The 16,750-nt window shown below is 44.1% G+C and overlaps 3 protein-coding genes across 7 annotated transcripts; 2 read left to right on the top strand and 1 right to left on the bottom strand.

Annotated features, from left to right (window-relative positions):
- Nucleotides 1-834: 834 nt before the first annotated feature.
- clpxb (caseinolytic mitochondrial matrix peptidase chaperone subunit Xb) lies at nt 835-7,794 on the top strand. 2 transcript variants are annotated; one of them, XM_062462580.1, is made up of 15 exons: nt 835-1,056; nt 1,808-1,882; nt 2,222-2,382; nt 2,554-2,671; nt 2,805-2,959; nt 3,121-3,280; nt 3,545-3,586; nt 4,290-4,466; nt 4,608-4,772; nt 4,959-5,047; nt 5,153-5,317; nt 5,482-5,781; nt 6,050-6,142; nt 6,232-6,338; nt 6,497-7,794. In XM_062462580.1, exons 2-15 carry the CDS (start codon nt 1,828-1,830, stop codon nt 6,585-6,587), a joined length of 1,878 nt encoding a protein of 625 aa, XP_062318564.1. In that variant the 5' UTR covers nt 835-1,056; nt 1,808-1,827; the 3' UTR covers nt 6,588-7,794. The 2 variants fall into 2 exon arrangements, with proteins under 2 accessions (XP_062318564.1, XP_062318563.1); XM_062462579.1 differs by having other exon boundaries at nt 835-1,193.
- A 497-nt stretch (nt 7,795-8,291) lies between these two features.
- Nucleotides 8,292-10,895, top strand: LOC134021595 (ubiquitin-associated protein 1-like). 2 transcript variants are annotated; one of them, XM_062462610.1, is made up of 6 exons: nt 8,292-8,484; nt 8,675-8,807; nt 8,975-9,688; nt 10,074-10,244; nt 10,335-10,472; nt 10,543-10,895. In XM_062462610.1, the coding sequence occupies exons 2-6, from the start codon at nt 8,676-8,678 to the stop codon at nt 10,675-10,677; spliced, it is 1,290 nt and encodes a 429-aa protein (XP_062318594.1). In that variant the 5' UTR covers nt 8,292-8,484; nt 8,675; the 3' UTR covers nt 10,678-10,895. The 2 variants fall into 2 exon arrangements, with proteins under 2 accessions (XP_062318594.1, XP_062318595.1); XM_062462611.1 differs by having other exon boundaries at nt 8,302-8,484; nt 10,371-10,472; nt 10,543-10,891.
- A 431-nt stretch (nt 10,896-11,326) lies between these two features.
- On the bottom strand, nt 11,327-16,318 carry LOC134021578 (protein regulator of cytokinesis 1-like). 3 transcript variants are annotated; one of them, XM_062462575.1, is made up of 16 exons: nt 16,143-16,318; nt 15,508-15,640; nt 15,280-15,402; nt 14,903-15,136; nt 14,603-14,773; nt 14,165-14,314; nt 13,903-14,050; nt 13,684-13,820; nt 13,492-13,587; nt 13,250-13,396; nt 13,051-13,161; nt 12,774-12,875; nt 12,514-12,687; nt 12,274-12,311; nt 12,140-12,198; nt 11,327-11,894 (listed from the first exon to the last, which is right to left on the bottom strand). In XM_062462575.1, exons 1-16 carry the CDS (start codon nt 16,151-16,153, stop codon nt 11,758-11,760), a joined length of 1,971 nt encoding a protein of 656 aa, XP_062318559.1. In that variant the 5' UTR covers nt 16,154-16,318; the 3' UTR covers nt 11,327-11,757. The 3 variants fall into 3 exon arrangements, with proteins under 3 accessions (XP_062318559.1, XP_062318561.1, XP_062318562.1); XM_062462577.1 differs by lacking the exon at nt 12,140-12,198; XM_062462578.1 differs by lacking the exons at nt 12,140-12,198; nt 12,274-12,311 and having other exon boundaries at nt 16,143-16,317.
- Between the last annotated feature and the right edge of the window lie 432 nt (nt 16,319-16,750).

The following is a 16,750-nucleotide window of genomic DNA, read 5'->3' as shown; positions in this document are numbered from 1 at the left end:
CAGCTATAGTTTGATGACCAAGGAGGAAGAAAGGCTCAATCAAATACTATTGGGCATGCACACAAGCGCTCAATAGCCATACGAAAACTAACAACCCCGACTAACGCCACACAACATAACATGTAAACCTTCAACGTTGAATTTAAAAGAACTTAAGTAGCCAAACGACCACACCGTCCACCGGGGTCTAGCGCCGGGTCACTGGTAGCTAAGGACCCGCCAGTATGGCGCCTAAGCAGGGAACACTAGCGAGCCGGCTATTTGGACTGCTGCTCCCCGTCCCTCGCGCTTTCTGCCCAGATTTCTCTCCCTCACTTGTTAACAACCGCGACCTGCACCCCGCCCCCTGATATAAAGTGCAAGGTTTATCTTCACTAGACCGCTTAGCCGCAACTATAAACTTCTACTCAGTAGAAGAAAGTTATGGAATAATTTGTGTTAGTAGATCAATACGACTTTTTCTACCAATTTCCCATTGTGGATCATATTTCCTCTAGCTAGGCCCCATAAGATTATATCTCCTCTAGTTAGTCCCCATAGGATCCTATGATTTATTTCACTTTCTCTCCAACCGGTTTAGCACAGTTCCCCTCTGTCCTAAAAAGATCTTATGTAGAATCCATTTCTACTATATAATATTATATACTGTATATATATTTCAGAGTATATTGTAAATAATGTTATATTTCTATTTATATAATTAAATAAACATTACCGTTACAACTCTTTGTCAAGCGTCAGATTGGTTAATAGTGCAACAGTATGAAAGTAGGCCGAACAGGTGAGAACGAGTTTGAGCAATAATAATAAAAAATTGGGCGCGCCCCCTTTAACATGTGATGCACAGAACCAGGCCAATACACTGCTGTTGCACCCTAGCAGTTTCCTAACGCAAGAGGAGAAATTGTTAACCTCGATCTCGTAGGCTAGTTTGACTGACCTATTTCATAACACCAAACGTTACATCATATGAAGTATTACCACCTGGGGTAAAAACGACGTAGAGCCTGGGAATAACCATAGCTCCATGCGATCGATCGGCACATTGTGACATTGGTATGACACAGTGACCTGCTATAATTGCTAGCTAGCTAGCGGACTAGCTAAACACTTGTAAGTCCGTGAAATAGTGACTCGACGAAATCCATTTGTGGTTGAAGTTGTCTTGTTTGATTTCGTCTTACCTCCTCACTGTAAGTAAAGTCACATGATTCAGTTAGCTACAGTACTGTACTGCTAGCTAACATAATCGTAGTTTTGTCAAATAAACACCTATCCAGCTGCTTATTATAGTTCACTGAAGCTAGACTATGGCTGTGCCTCACTGTCAGCAGTGGATTGTTTACCTGTCGACTCGCTTGCTTGCTACAGTCAGTAGCTAACCTAGAGCTAAATAGCCAAGAGTGATTATCGAGGCCCACTGTGGGCGCAGCAGTCTAGCTCTTGTATTAAATCGGTATTTTGGAACAAAGTTTTAATGTTATTGCAGTGGTGGTATTATTAGTCTAGCATTTCTGATAACGTGCGGTGCAGGCATGTTATTGGATGTAGCCTATTCATATTGAACATATAGCTATGCTACCCTACTAGCCAGTGTTTCCTTGCAATACGTGTCTGAGCAGCATTTGGCCTAGCTGCGACCCACTAGCTAGCTACAGTAGCTAGCACGCTAACCAGCATAGCCATTAACTAGGCTATTAGTGGTACCCACACAGGGTGCATTAGCATGTGCAGTAGAATTGTTACAATTAAGCCTGCTATCACTACTATTGTCATTCTCAAGACCGTCTACCCCTCACTCCACCAGGACCTTGAGGTTAAGTGACTATGTCCTGCCCATGTACGTCGGCCGCGAGGATATTCTTCAATTCCGCACAAAGAGGTACATTTCATCAAAGTTTTTTTTATTTTATTAGTATCGCTATTTTAGAATAATTAGAATCGAAACTAGATTGTTACCATGTGTAGTCGGCTGCTGCCACACTGGATTAGCACGATACATACTTGACCTTTTTTATACATAATTGAATCATTACTCAAGATGTTGAGTCTCCAGCTTTCTTTGGAATGTCACCTAGGCCTACATGGTTATAAAGTCGGTTGGATTCAAGATTTAAGTGTGTATGGTTTTTAAATGTTTATACATAGGCTATGTGTGTAACATTTTTATTGGAAATATTTGAAAATGTTTATACAATATTTATACTGTTACTTTTTACAGGGTTCTCATGTTCACGGATTCAGCTGTATTCCTTGAGTAGACCAGGATCGCGTGAAACATATTTACCGTCCAGGGTCCCCGTGAGATCCTTTTCTGAAACTGCAGTCTGTTTTGCCTCAAAAGATGGCATCACAAAGGATGGCTCTGGTGATGGTGGAAAGGTACATTTAATTGAATGTCTAAAATCAATTGTGTAATCTAAGATAATACCGTAATAAATAATTTAACATTCAAAGTAAATGGAAAATCTGTACCAAGTTTTCTTCGTTTTTTGTTTTTATGTGTTTTTCTGTATTTTCCCAACCATATCTATATTTTGTTTGTAAATTTAGAAAAGCATCAGTGAAGGAAAGAGATCGTCTGGCTCTTCTGGGGGCTCAGGGAAGGGAGGGAGCCAGCTGCGCTGCCCCAAATGTGGAGACCCTTGCACACATGTGGAGACCTTTGTCTGTAAGTACCTTTTTTAAAGATGAAATCATCAAATGAGCTTCAAAGATAACCGTTATAACCCCAGAGATCCATTCTAGGTACTGAAAAGAAAAGAACACTGCCGATATCTGATTGAGTGGTTTTACTTCCTCAGCATCGACACGATTTGTGAAATGTGAGAAATGCCATCACTTTTTTGTGGTCCTCTCTGAGAGTGACTCCAAGAAGGGCTTAAACAAAGAGGCGGAGTCTGCTGCTGAAGCGGTGAAACTGGCTTTTGCTCAGAAACCACCCCCACCACCTAAAAAGGTTAGAAGGCCAACTAATGGAATTAGTGGAATAGAAGTTGTCTCAACAGAAAAATGCTGGTGTATATCTCACAAAGATAGTGTGAATTATAAGTAGGTATATGTACAAACGCTTTTAAGTTGATAGTTGGAAAGATATGAAGTTGTAACATTCCTTTTCAGATATACGCATACCTCGACAAATACGTTGTCGGTCAGTCCTATGCTAAGAAGGTGTTAGCAGTGGCTGTGTACAACCATTACAAGCGCATCTACAACAACATCCCAGCAGGGAGCCAACAACAGGCAGAGGTGGAGAAGCAGGCATCCCTGACGCCCAGAGGTCAGCATTCTATCAGGAAAACCACCCCAACTCGTTCTACATGTTCCACAAACTAAAGCATTGACATTTGTCACTCAAGTGTTCAGACATACTTTTTAGGGTCAAAACAGTTGATTTTCTTTGTCTCTATGCTTTGGCATTTGTCCAATGGTTAAAACATTTTATTGCTTTCTTCATAGATTTAAGAATTGTGTTATGTAGAATCAAGTCATTGGAACATAGTATGGTGATGGCAATGTTGGTAATTTCATCCTCTCCTTGTAGAACTAGAGATGAGAAGACGGGAGGATGAGTACCGATTCACAAGTAAGTGATCGGCACTCCCTAGTAAATTTCTAGTATTGGCTTCAGGTGTCAAATATTTAGTTTGATCTCATAAATTGCACAAATGCCAAACTTAACAGACACTCATTGTGATGTGAAGTGGTTCTGGAACTGGTCTCATGAATAGATCAAATTAATCTGTTATCCTGCACTGAATGTTATGTATACAGGGAGATGAGATGTCCCAATGGCCTAGATAAAGTGCATCTGAATTCCCAGTCCTGTGTTCTTCCATTCAGTAAGCCCACACTAGTGCTTCGCTGGAAATGTATTCATAGATTGATCTTGGAGCTGTTGCTGCCCACTGTTTGGCATGAGTGACTTCTTACTGCTCAGATTATGCAATTCTGTACTCATTCAATTGAATACTTACTTCCGTAATGGAATTCATTCAGTTTAAGGACTTTTCTATCAGTGCAGTCATCGTTTTGTTACTTTGCTAATAAATACAGACTTCCTCGACTGACCACTGAAATACTGTAGAGCTTGTGCACTTCAGATTTTCTACTGTCCTTTCTAAATCCACTATTGGTCGTCACTTTGGATAAAAGCATCTGCTAAATGAATCAAATGCAAAAATGTATTTTTAGGTTTAGCGGCTTTATAAGAAAACATTCAGAGTGTATATACAAAGTTCGTTGTGATCCCACTCTAAACAGGTCATTTGTAACTGTGTATGTTGTAGAACTACTGCAGATTGCTGGGATCAGTCCCCATGGTAACGCCCTGGGCGCATCCGTGCAGCAGCAGGCTACCCAGCAGGCACCTCAGGAGAGGAGGGGCGGGGATGTTTTGGACTCCACCCACACTGACATCAGACTGGAGAAGAGCAACATCGTGCTCCTGGGTCCGACTGGATCAGGTCTGTTGGGAATCATCACATCACCATGTTATTCATGCCATGGTCAAATATGTTTGTTTTTTTGTTATTTTTAAATGTGATTTTTTATTTATTTTATATGTCAAGACTCACTTAAATATATTGTATTTTACTGTTTCATAGGCAAAACCTTGCTGGCCCAGACCCTGGCGAGGTGTCTTGATGTTCCCTTTGCGATATGTGATTGCACCACTCTGACCCAAGCCGGATATGTAGGGGAGGACATTGAGTCAGTCATTGCTAAACTGCTGCAGGACGCTAACTACTCAGTGGAGAAAGCGCAGCAAGGTGGGTAACACAAGATGACACAGCTGTCATAACTGCTAAGTTGTCTATGGTGACGCATGGCTGGCGTTTTGTCCAACAGACTTGTTTGCAGGCACATGTCTAAATACTATTTAGAAAGAGAATGTTCTTGGCGTCCAGTGTTCTGATGGTGATGATGTAACACTGAGCTGTGTATTCCCTGTGCAGGGATAGTGTTCCTGGATGAGGTGGATAAGATTGGCAGCGTGCCTGGCATTCACCAGCTCAGAGATGTTGGCGGGGAAGGAGTCCAGCAGGTTAGTAAGAAACATTAGAATTGAACATGTCCCAGATACCATTGTTATCCCTCTTCCTTGTGTTCTGTGTGGTTTCGGGGGTAAAGTGCATTTGTACTCATACAGGGACTTCTCAAACTGCTGGAGGGCACAATCGTCAATGTACCGGAGAAGAACTCCAGGAAGCTCAGAGGAGAGACCGTTCAAATAGACACCACGAACATCCTGTTTGTCGCGTCGGGTGCTTTCAATGGACTTGACAGAATCATCAGCAGGAGAAAGAACGAAAAGGTGAGGCCTACCAGACCTGTCTCACCTGTCACCTGCTCTGAACCCAGCCCGAGATCTGGGTGTCATCACCTAAATGGGGAACGTTCTGGAAACGCTATGTTCATAAAGTGTGTATTTCTCCCCTTCCGTCCTCTTCCTCCTCCTCCTCCTTTGTGCACCTGCAGTACCTCGGTTTTGGCACCCCCTCCAACATGGGGAAGGGGCGGCGTGCAGCAGCGGCGGCCGACCAGGCCAACAGCAGCGGGGACACGGACACGCTGGCGGAGATTGAGGAGAAGGACCGGCTGCTGAAGCTGGTGGAGGCCAGGGACCTGATCGAGTTCGGGATGATCCCAGAGTTTGTGGGCCGCCTGCCCGTGGTGGTCCCTCTGCACAGCCTGGACGAGGAGACGCTGGTGCGCATCCTGACGGAGCCCCGCAACGCCGTGGTGCCCCAGTACCAGGCTCTCTTCAGCATGGACAAGGTGAGGCTGGGAGCAGGGGAGATTCTGGGGGGGGGGGGTCGTTATCCAAGCCCGATAACGACCCCCCCCCCCAGAACCGCCCCTGCAGGGGAGGGGCACCAGGGCCCCCCGACCTGTCTGTCACCCACCTGACAAAAATACTATTTTCTGAAGGTTTTATGACTACAAACTGTCGATTATCACAGTGCGTCTCCTCTTAGGTTGGCATGTTGAGACTAAATGTGCTCATCACTGATTCATTGGACGAGTGTCTGATTTTGTGTTTCAGTGTGAGCTCAGTGTAACTGCAGATGCCTTGAAGTCCATCGCCAGGCTGGCCCTGGAGAGAAAGACTGGAGCCCGAGGCCTCAGGTCCATTATGGTACGAGAGGAAACAAATGGTCTCAAACAAGTTGACATACAGTTATGCTGTGTTTTTGTTGTGAATGTTTTGCAAACTGTTCTCCACAGGAAAAGCTGCTCCTGGAACCCATGTTTGAAGTTCCTCACTCTGACATCATGGCTGTAGAGTTGACCAAAGATGTCGTCCAGGGAAAATCAGAGCCCAGATACGTCAGGTCAGAGCACACCTTGTTTGACTCCTCTCCCCCACCGTAGATTGCAACCTTTTCATGCCTCCTACCTAGGTCAGAACCCTTAAGTGCTGCACTGCCAAGCTCTGCAGAGCCAGCCATGTGATATGAAAGCTGAACTGAGGATCACATTTGACTTCCAGGGCCCCTGTGAAGGTGTCTACCGAGGAGGAATACGACTCCGGCGTTGAGGAAGAGAACTGGCCCAGACAAGCAGACGCAGCCAACAACTGATCCTCCCTCCACCCTTTTTGTTTCTCCAAGAACTCCTAACGACTGCAGTCTCAAATCATTAGATTCCCTAGAACCCTTAGATGGAAACCAGCTGTTGTCTCCTCGTAACCCTGCCCTGAGACCCCAGACAGGCCTTGGAGGCTGTAGTAAAGGGAACCCATCCTGGAGGTTCTTACTGAGGTGTGTCTGCGTAAATAACAGGATTTGTATCTGACACGCGTCCTATTGGTCCCATGAATCCAGGAGTTAATCTGTAACAACAGGAGGTGCGCAACTAACAAGGTGGACTTCTACCTGGTACATTTTCAATCTTTGCGGATTGTTAACAATTTTATCTATCTAAAAGATAATGCAATTTTATTCTTAAAAGGATTAGTAGCTAGGAGATTTGCCTTCTCTTTTTTGGGGGTGATAGGTTGTAAGGCAAGGGAATCAAATTATCATAACGGGATCATATTGTACACTTGAAGGCATAGGGTTAGGAATATTCTGCTTCAATGTTTTCTTGTTACATGATACAGCTAATGCCCTGTTGTCATGGTATTCAATATTTACATCAGTATTTTGATGTTTTCTTACTCACCATTTTAATAATGGTGTTGATAATGAAATTGGCTCGTAAATGTTGGGCAGTGGCGCATAGTTAGAATTGATCATTTTGTATCACTAGGCAACCTGTAATATCTCATCACTTGTTTGGTGTATGCCTACACCAGCACACTAAACAGCAGGACTAGAAACTTGTTACCTTTTTAAAACACTCGAAAAAGTTTGTGTTGTGTGTTTTATTTTCTATCTCAAGCCTCTCCGGTAGAATGTATGAAAGGTTACCCTCAGACTCCTTTACACGCGACTGAATCGACACAGCAAATCTTCCTGCATTGGGTCAAGTTTAGGAACCTCACCTTAAGTGATGCCGACTGTAAGTCGTACTTCAGTAGACTACTCTGTAATCTTTGCCTTTTTTTTCCTAGCACAGTCTTTGGACGAAACCATGCTGCTGTCCACCTACATGTTCTATGAAATGAGATTAATTTAGGATTGTACCTTTTAATTTGATTTAAATTCATATTTGATTTAAGTTATGTTTCGAAACAGCTTTTCTCAGTTCAAAGGTCAATCATCTATATGCCCCAAAGTTGTGAATCTAAAACGTGTTGTGTTATTGTTTAAATATATAAATAAAATGTATATCTCTGTACAGACATTCTGTGTTTTATTGAATTAAAATTTGGGGTCAAATTGAGCTTCTTACGTGATGTAAAACCACTAGGGGGCACCAAAGATCCCATTAGTGCCTTAGCTAGATCTTGATCTATTTAGAGACAGTCCTCTTATCTAAGCAACTCATGTTTAATCTCTTGAGTATTGTAATCTAATTTTTCCCAACACCTCAGCATTTTCCTAATCCTCTCCTCTGACTTGCTGTCTATCCTTCCTCCTCACTCATGTTCATACGCGCACGCCGATAAACAGACAATGGCCAGGTTTCCCAGATTCGTTAAGAAGAGCTTCTTAACGAATCTGGGAAACCTGGCCAATGTTGACAACGATGGAGCAGAAATAATCTCTGGGTACACCTCATGTTATATACTCACGTCTTTGTTTTTGATATCCACATAATGTGTATCTGGGGGAGATAATGGTTTCCATTATATCCATTCCTCAAAGTGTTTGATGTGACAGTAATGATAAGCTATAAATTCCCCACCTCCTCTGTGTGGAAGAACAAGATGTTCGTGATTTGTACACCGTGCGTTAGTAAACATTTCTTATGTAATGGGCTTAGTATTAAAAAGAATGAGCCGGTGTGATCACCCAGTATTAGTCACCACACACCTGCAGTGTTTCACATCAACACGGAGGACGCGCTACAGAGGATACTACTCACAGAGAGGTGAGTGTCTGAAATGCAAATAATTTGATCAATAATTTAAAATGATCAGACAGAAAGAGCTGCCTAGTGTTCTTAAATATTTACGACAATCTTTTGCCTACTGTGCCTTCCCTGTCAGTACAAACTGATCGCTTTTGGACTCAGATTTTGAAACATCTGTAAGTGTTTTTGTTACTGTGTTTTGGTGCAGAATGAACTACTTGGAGGGCGTTCCCTTCAAGACCCCTCTGGGCTCTTTGGCAGAGCCCTTGGAGGAGGTGGATCCGGTCACAGCTCCAGAAATCACCGTCCCTGACTACCTCCAGATATTGAGAAGCACAGAGGTTAGCCCACCAGAGCATGAACACGGATGTCCATATATAGAGGCCTTTTCCCACTCCTTAGCTGTTAAAAATGAACACGAAGAACTGCGAATGTGTCAACTAAGTCTGTGTTTCTGTGAGTATATGAAATAATGTATCACTGAAGAGTTTGTTGCTCTTTTTGGCAGTATGAGTTCACCATGGAAAACTGGATCTTGACGGGGCTTCGGAGTGGCTGTCTGAGGGAGCAGCGAGCCCCTCATCCCCCCTGTGGCGGGGAATCCGCCTCCTGCCCTCCTTACTGGCTGATGTTCAGCAGTCCTCAGGAGAGACACTTGGCCAACCTCAAGAGCAGTGAGCTGTGGGCTCCCGTCCTCCGACCGCGCAGCCACAGCCTGAGCTCTGCCGACATCCACCACCGACAGCGCAGCATCTGGTTAATCAGCTCTGACTCCGAGCACGAGGCCGGCTACTCTGAGGACGATGAGGGTTCTTCAGGCGAGGAGAACCGGCCCCACCCCTCTCTATGTGAAAGGCTGCGAGGTACTGCACCAAAACACCCTTTATCCAGACTCAAGGACGTCCATCGAGATCCCTCATCTCACCGCTCCAACCCTGTGTCTCCTCGAGGCCTGGGCCTCCACAAAAGGGCTTCCTTGTCAACCCTCCAGGACAGCATGCAGACCTCCCTCTCTGCATTGGAGCCGTCCTACTCCAGCAGTCCACAAGCCCATAGCCAGAGGCTGAGCAGAAGGAGACACCTACAATTCTCCAAGGAAAGAAAGAACTCCCTGCCCCTTAAGCTGCGTTGTTCTTGTCCTTGTCTCTGTTCTCCTCATTCCAGACCTCAGCGACCTCGGCCGTCCTCGGCAGGGCCAATTGTCAAAAACCACAGCAACAAGGTGAGACAATTCTGATATTTTCTGAGTGCATTTATTTGCTGTGACTAGACTGGAGCGGACATGCTATAAACTGTATTCGTAAGGTAGTGTGTGCCACTAGTTGAAGTGTCTGCTACGTAGGGAATACTCAAACAATTCCCTTTCATTGCCTGTATCCATTTTACATTACATTTACATTTAGTCATTTAGCAGACGCTCTTATCCAGAGCGACTTACAGTAAGTACAGGGACATTCCCCCCAAGGCAAGTAGGGTGAAGTGCCTTGCCCAAGGACACAACGTCATTTGGCACGGCTGGGAATCGAACTGGCAACCTTCAGATTACTAGCCCGACTCCCTCATCGCTCAGCCATCTGACTCCCCTCTGTATCCACTCTACTCTACAGGCTCCTTGGCCCAGAACCTCCCATGGCCTGGTACTTGATTCATCTTCAGAGCTTCTCTCAGCCCTCAGCCAGAAAGAGAGAGAGCTACTGGAGGTCATCACAAGACAGGGGTACCATCTACGCACAGCCATCCTGGCCCTACAGAAGACAGGCTACAGCAGTCCAGAGAAAGTAGGATATATTGAGATGCTCTAAGGATCATTGAAATTGCTGTTAACGAATTGATAGTACATTGGTGACTTGCCCGTTCTGATAGAACAGGAAACTGGTAGCAGTATCCTGGTCTTGTGCCCACAGATCATAAACTACCTGGTTGCTAGTGAGTGGTTATGCGAGCTGGGATACGACGAGACACAGGTAGAAGAGGCACTTGAGATGTTCCAGAACTGTGAGAGCAAGGTAACTAACACAGCAGTGGAGTGACAGCTAGCTCTTCGTGTTTACTTCACGGTGTACTTTACCATTTCAGGCTGCAGAGTTCCTGCGTCTCCTGACACAGTTCAATGAGATGGGATTCCAGCAGAGTGCTATTAAAGAGGTGCTGCTCATCCATGAAAACCACCGTGAGAGGGCCCTGGAGGAGCTTATGACAAGGGTGGCTTAAGTCACAGCACATCTTGTACCTCAGGGGAGTCAGGTGGCTGAGCGATTAGGGAATCGGGCTAGTAATCAGAAGGTTGCCGGTTCGATTCCTGGCCGTGCGTGATGACGTTAGGTCCTTGGGCAAGGCACTTTACCCTACTTGCCTCGGGGGAATGTCCCTGTACTTACTGTAAGTCGCTTTGGATAAGAGCATCTGTTAGATGACTAAAATGGACTAAATGAAAATGAATGGGAAATGCAGTTGATGGAATATAGTTACCCCCCCCCCCCCCCCCGCTTTAGTAAGAATGCAGATCTGAGTCAATTATTTTTAGGCTTCCATATGGACATTAGTATTAAGATATTGGAATATTTGTCAATAAAGAAATTCACTTTACAAATGTTTGTCATTGTGTTTGTTCTAGAGCTCCGCTTTGTAGGCTACGACTCAATACTTTTTTGCTACTTTGTAATAACTTTCTGCGGCCAGCATTTCTAGAAATGAACGAGGGTAACTTTTTCTAGACTTGACTAAATGAAATTTAAGACCTCAGATGAAAATTTGGCCGTTTTTAAGATGTTTTAAGGCCTTAAATTTAAAGTTCCGAATTTTAGACTTAAAACCCCACAGGAACACTGATTATACTTCCCAAAACACTCAGATATTGAAACAAAACATTTATTTACAGTTTGCAAATCACCAATTACACTCAGATATGTTTAAAACAAGTGCTGTTATTGCAGCAGTGCTGACAGCAGATGATTGTGCACTTAAAATACCTTAAAGATAACACAAAAAATGTGTAGTGTAAAGTGTATAGTCAAAGTTGAGAGGGAAAAACTCATGATCAGCTAGCCCAAAACATGTATACAATAAGCTTGTATCAAATTGAAAATGATCAAATAGCCATATAAAAGAAAGGACAAAGTTTCATGAAAACTGTTCCGCAGTCCCGCGTGTCATTCAGCGGGAAGCTAAAGAAACTTAAAAATCTAATAATATAATAACATAAAATATTTAGAAAATCGTGTGTCAACTTGGAGTTACATTCATTGTATTGATTAACTTTCCTTCAAAGACATTTCAGAGACTCCAACAGTGTTAACATAATGCTGGGGGCACTGCTGAGCTGGTGGAGCCAGAGTGCATCCCTGGCCCGGCCCTCAGAGATGAGTGACTGTAGAGTTCAGGTGTCCTGTCTGGATGATGGTAGATTTGGAGACCTTTGAAAGGTCTCGCTTTGGGGAGAAATAAGACAAAATGTTACAACAAAACTTGTAGCCATACAACTCCTATATTCATTCGCCTCAAATCATTTTCCATGCACATAACAGCAAGGTTGAGGTCAGTAAGTGAACTGTCCACAACCATGCAACAGAACACAGAAACACCAAGCAGAACGGGTTGTTAAAAGTGGAAAGATAAAATAACTGATTTTCCAGCAACACACAGCCCAATTCAAAGAGTTTAGATGAACGCTTGCCTTCTCTAAAACATTTAGACAACAGCAGAGGACTCAAGTGTGTCCTCCAGGAGGTAAAGCTGAAAAGCAGACATACTGTACATGCCATGTTGGTTAGTAGGGGGAGCGTAAATGTTACACGGCTAAATACAGACCTTTTAATGATGGTGGAATCAATGTTGACAAAATCCTTCTACAATAGAATGAACAGTTTGATTCAAAGTTAATGATGACAATGTTGACAATGACAACATTGTCACATCACAAGATAAAGCGAGTCAATTGTTGGTAACCTGCTGGGTTTTTTCATTTGACCAGTTACAAAATCTGACTGGATTGTGTGTTGCTGGAATAATCATCATCAGCATACGTCTTAAATATACAAAAAGAATTACCGCAAATTCTGAATAGGTGCTGGCAACCGAGTTGATGCTGAAGTTCCGGTGTGGGCTAGCTGGTGGTCTTAAAGTACCGCCCAGAGCAGTTCCATAGAGGTGGGAGATGTTCTCCTTGTTCCTCTCCTGAGCCCGAGGAGTTCTGGCACGTGCCGGGGTGCGCAGTCCAGGAATCTGTGTTGGAACCCGCAGGCATTAAAAACGAGTTCTCTGAGACAGTGTTGGTGTCGGAGCCAGGGAAGGTTACGGACTGTTCTCACCTTACTGATGGACAGAGGAGGTCGTAGGCTAGGAGATTGGAAGGTGCTTCCTCCGGAGCGAAGCGTACTGTTGGGAGTGGACATGCTGCAGGTGGAATTTAGCTAGATGGAAAGGGAGGACAGGGAATCACTACGTTTTCTCACCATGCAACTGTGAAAAACACCATTGTTGACTGAAGGAGGAGGATCAAGAAAACGTCAATAAGAGAAAGGCCAAAAAGATCGGATGAATACGAACAAATAAAAGATGCTAATTTTTTCGCCTGCCCTGTATCACCTTTCTCGTTTTGCTAGGTGTGGGAGTAGCTGCAAGACGTCTTTTGGACGGCGTCTTCACAGTGGTTCCAAACTGCATGTCCTTCTCGAACTGCTTGTTTTTCTTCAGTTGCTATCACACATGCCGAGTTAGTTCAGTATTGCCCCCTTCTCCTTCATGAATAGATGTTAGTCAGCCGCTATGAAGATTTTAGACTCACCCTTTCCAGTTTCTCTTGCTCCCTCTCATTCTGGAGGACTTGCCATTGCTCCTGTACGTACTGAATGAACTTCTGACCATTGACCAAGAACTCCCTGCACTGTTCCTGTTCCCACAGGTCAATCTGGGTCTTCAGGGTCTTCTCCAGCTGAAACAATCATGTCAAGCAGGATTCCTTAACACTTGCCAACCAGGAAGAAAACATTAAAAAAAGGCCACCAGTCTGATAAACAATGTTGTCACCTTAGGCAGACTTTTTTGAAGGTCGGCCCTCTGCTTCTCCTCTTTCAGAAGGTTCCCTCCTCGATTGTTGAACCTAGAGGGATCTGTTGCCTTTTTCTGTGTACAAAGTTTAAGATGAATAAAAGATAAATCACTGAGTTACCATCTGTAGGGAGAAAAAAAAAAAAATAAGATACTGATCCTGTTACTCACATCTAGTTCCAAAAACAGCATCCAGCTCTCCTGCCATCTTCCGACTCCCTCAAAGAGATCCTGGTGATCCTCATATTGTTTTTTGAGGTTCAAAACTTCAGCCTCATGAAGATTCAGACTTTCTTCAGTGAAATTATCTGTGTGCAAAATGACACGTTAAGGACCACCCAGCCCCGTAAGAAATCCGATCTAAAACGCACACCAAGATGTTTACGTTACCGTCAAAGTAAGGAACGAACGCTTGTTTCTGCTCAGAGCTGTAGTAGCACCTCTCCCAAAAGAGTGCTATCTCAGCTCTGATGGCCTCAATGACGTTCTGCATGTTCTTGATCTTGAGCTCTTCCAGACGCCCGGCCTCAGCTTGCAGCTGGGAGAGAGAGACCAGGAGAACCACATCCGTTTCATTCCATTTCAACACTAGAAACGTACGTCTTTAAAAACGTGTCATTTACAACTGAGAGCCATAACGATGCTTCCTTACAGAGTCCAGGTTCGTCTTCTTAGACAGGACCATGTGTTCAGATATGGCGTCTCTCTCCTCCAGGGGAACCTGCAGTCTCTCCCACAGCTCCTGGATCTTACCACGGTAGGCAGAGCAGCGCAGCTCATTCTCAGCCTTGCGCTCCTCCAACTGGAAATGAACACGCACACATTGGATGTTACATTTAGTCATTTAGCAGATGCTCTTATCCAGAGCGACTTAAAGTAAGTACAGGGACATTCACCCCGAGGCAAGTAGGGTGAAGTGCCTTGCCCAAGGACACAACGTAATTTGGCATGGCCGGGAATCGAACAAACAACCTTCTGATTAATAGTCTGACTCCCTCACCGCTCAGCCATCTGACCCCTGGATGTTGCATGGAAATGTTTGGTGTTCCTGTTAGGAATGTAGCAGTAGCAAAGCCTCTGTGTAGCCTACCTGACCGAGCAGCAGTTTGAGGGCTGCGATGTTGTCGTTCGACAGGCAGAAGGCCTCCTCGTCCTCACACACCACGTCTCTCTCAAAGCTGGTGTCAGGCAGCTGATCGAGATGCTCCATGCATTGGATGATCTGCCTTTTAATGCCGATGAACTCATCATGTCGGTGCACCTAGAAAAAACAACAACAAAAACACTAAGTCTGTGGTATACATGCAAATATGCTTCCTGTCTCTTAGGATTTTTTTCTTCCGAAAATGGTTTGCCAGCTAACAGACATCACAGATGACCGAGAAGGCACCTTCTCTTGGGTGAGACTGTCCAGGTAGGCGCTGTAGCTCTCAAGCTGCTCCAGAGACGGGACTGACTCTAGACTGATGCAGTAAGGAGCTGAGCACATGATGTCACACAGCTCCTGGTCCTGCTTCCAGAAGGCTTTCAGCTGCTGGATCCTCTGGCTCTTCTGATTGATCATCACCTCCAACCGTGTCCTGATATCCTTCTCCAGCTGCAACATCGTGCTACCTTCCTCCTCCTAAAGACACCAACGTTCAGAAGAAGAAGAAAAAAATCAAGGCCTTGGACAAAATGACAATCATCCTACACATCAACTTCATTATTAAATGAACTTATTATCCACTTTACAGTTAACACGTTAGGAAGGTTTAGTTGTCCTACCTCAAATGGTGGTAGTTGTAGTTCCTGGCACAGGCTCTCAAGCTCTTTGCTACAAGACTCGATACTGCTCAACAATCGCTTCCTGAGACTCTCCTCCTCTGTAATCATCATCTCCAGCAAGTCCTTTTGGTCAGTAAACAAGCTAGTCAGATAACTTGGTTGATGCAGATATAACGTAAGCTAGGTTAACGCACTACAACAAATCATTTCATGCAAGGTCGGACTCACTTTGATATGTTTTTTCACAACATCTGTCCTCTGTAGTCGCTGATCCTCAGGGATTCCGATTTCTTCCCAAATGTCCTTGAGTCTATTAAGAGCTCGATTCAGACAAGCCACCGATTCAGCAGCATGAACTTCACTGAGAAAACGAATAAGAAACAAATACGTTTAACTACTGGCTACGCGAGCTGACTAAAGCAGCAACATCCCAATGTTAGGTTGTAATTATAGCAGACTTGTTAAGTGCTGGACCAGCTAGTACATACTTACACGAACGAAAATTCTGTATATCTAGGCCTTAAACCGGTTAAGCGACCAGTTTAACCGAATATAATTAACACGACTGGCTAGCAGTAGCTACAACCATGTAAGACTCAGTGACGAAACGTCCTGGCAGCGATAATATAAACTAATAAGACTAACATATTTAAGTTCAGAATCGTGTTTAGTTTGCTCTTTATTATTTATCCAATTAACGGATGTCGGTAATAAAACGTTAACATTCGTTAACGCGAAAACTGAGGAAAGACAGCTTGCTAGTATGCTAGTAGAGCTAGCTAGGCTACACAGTAACGAGTAGCCAACTAACGTCGTCGATCTTACAGGCGTTCGCTAAAACAGTCGAAGAAAAAAAGATTTACCTTCTCCTCATGGTCACGGTTCTGAATTTTCTTGATCTCGTTCGTTTTCCAACCTAAATACAACGTGTCTTATAAACACAACCCAACAAGAGAAGTTCTGAAAGGTATTCTACCAGACTGATTCGCCACCTCGTTTCAAATTTTGCACCGAAACAATCATTCGCCTCTCATTGGCCAATGATTGGAGTACGTCAACACAACTTGTTCATTGGCGTAGCGCTACAGACCAATGAGCTTCTCCTCTGGACGGAGAAGGGGAGGTACAACTGCGGACCTTATAAAAAGTTCTTCAAATTGATTTTAGTTGATTTTTTTTTTATGTAAACATGAAAACATTATTGGCTACACCTTTTCACGGCATCTCGCCCGAGGTAAAACATGACCTCATCAGTCATTTCGGTTTATATGTGTTGCTCTTCAGCGTAGCCTACTGATGTGGTTTATCAACACAATCGTGCATTTAAATAGTGAGCCTAAAAGTTGTTGCCTATAGTGTTTGAATGGAAATGATTGTGTTCTCTTCGGGTCATTCTGACCCATCAGTCATTGTGACCCACCGTCGTATTGCGACAACTTTACTGCATACAAAAACAAAGTGAAGCATTTTC

The sequence above is a fragment of the Osmerus eperlanus genome, chromosome 5, assembly GCF_963692335.1.
Source record: "Osmerus eperlanus chromosome 5, fOsmEpe2.1, whole genome shotgun sequence".
In the NCBI taxonomy this organism is placed as follows: Eukaryota; Metazoa; Chordata; class Actinopteri; order Osmeriformes; family Osmeridae; genus Osmerus; species Osmerus eperlanus.
The sequence above is the reverse complement of the archived record's forward strand: the minus strand, read 5'-3'. Positions and strand labels throughout refer to the sequence as shown.

Bases quoted from the DNA above. Each gene is read 5' to 3' on its own strand.
- clpxb (XM_062462580.1), top strand. From the start codon at position 1,828: ATGTCCTGCCCATGTACGTCGGCCGCGAGGATATTCTTCAATTCCGCA. The intron at 5,048-5,152 runs GTTAGTAAGAAA...GTACTCATACAG, and splicing joins GCGGGGAAGGAGTCCAGCAG to GGACTTCTCAAACTGCTGGA. The intron at 6,339-6,496 runs GTCAGAGCACAC...TTTGACTTCCAG, and splicing joins TCAGAGCCCAGATACGTCAG to GGCCCCTGTGAAGGTGTCTA.
- LOC134021595 (XM_062462610.1), top strand. From the start codon at position 8,676: ATGAACTACTTGGAGGGCGTTCCCTTCAAGACCCCTCTGGGCTCTTTG. The intron at 8,808-8,974 runs GTTAGCCCACCA...TCTTTTTGGCAG, and splicing joins AGATATTGAGAAGCACAGAG to TATGAGTTCACCATGGAAAA. The intron at 9,689-10,073 runs GTGAGACAATTC...TCTACTCTACAG, and splicing joins TCAAAAACCACAGCAACAAG to GCTCCTTGGCCCAGAACCTC.
- LOC134021578 (XM_062462575.1), bottom strand. The intron at 13,588-13,683 runs GTGAGTAACAGG...CTTTGTACACAG, and splicing joins TGCTGTTTTTGGAACTAGAT to AAAAAGGCAACAGATCCCTC. The intron at 12,688-12,773 runs GTGAGAACAGTC...GTTCCAACACAG, and splicing joins CTCCTCTGTCCATCAGTAAG to ATTCCTGGACTGCGCACCCC.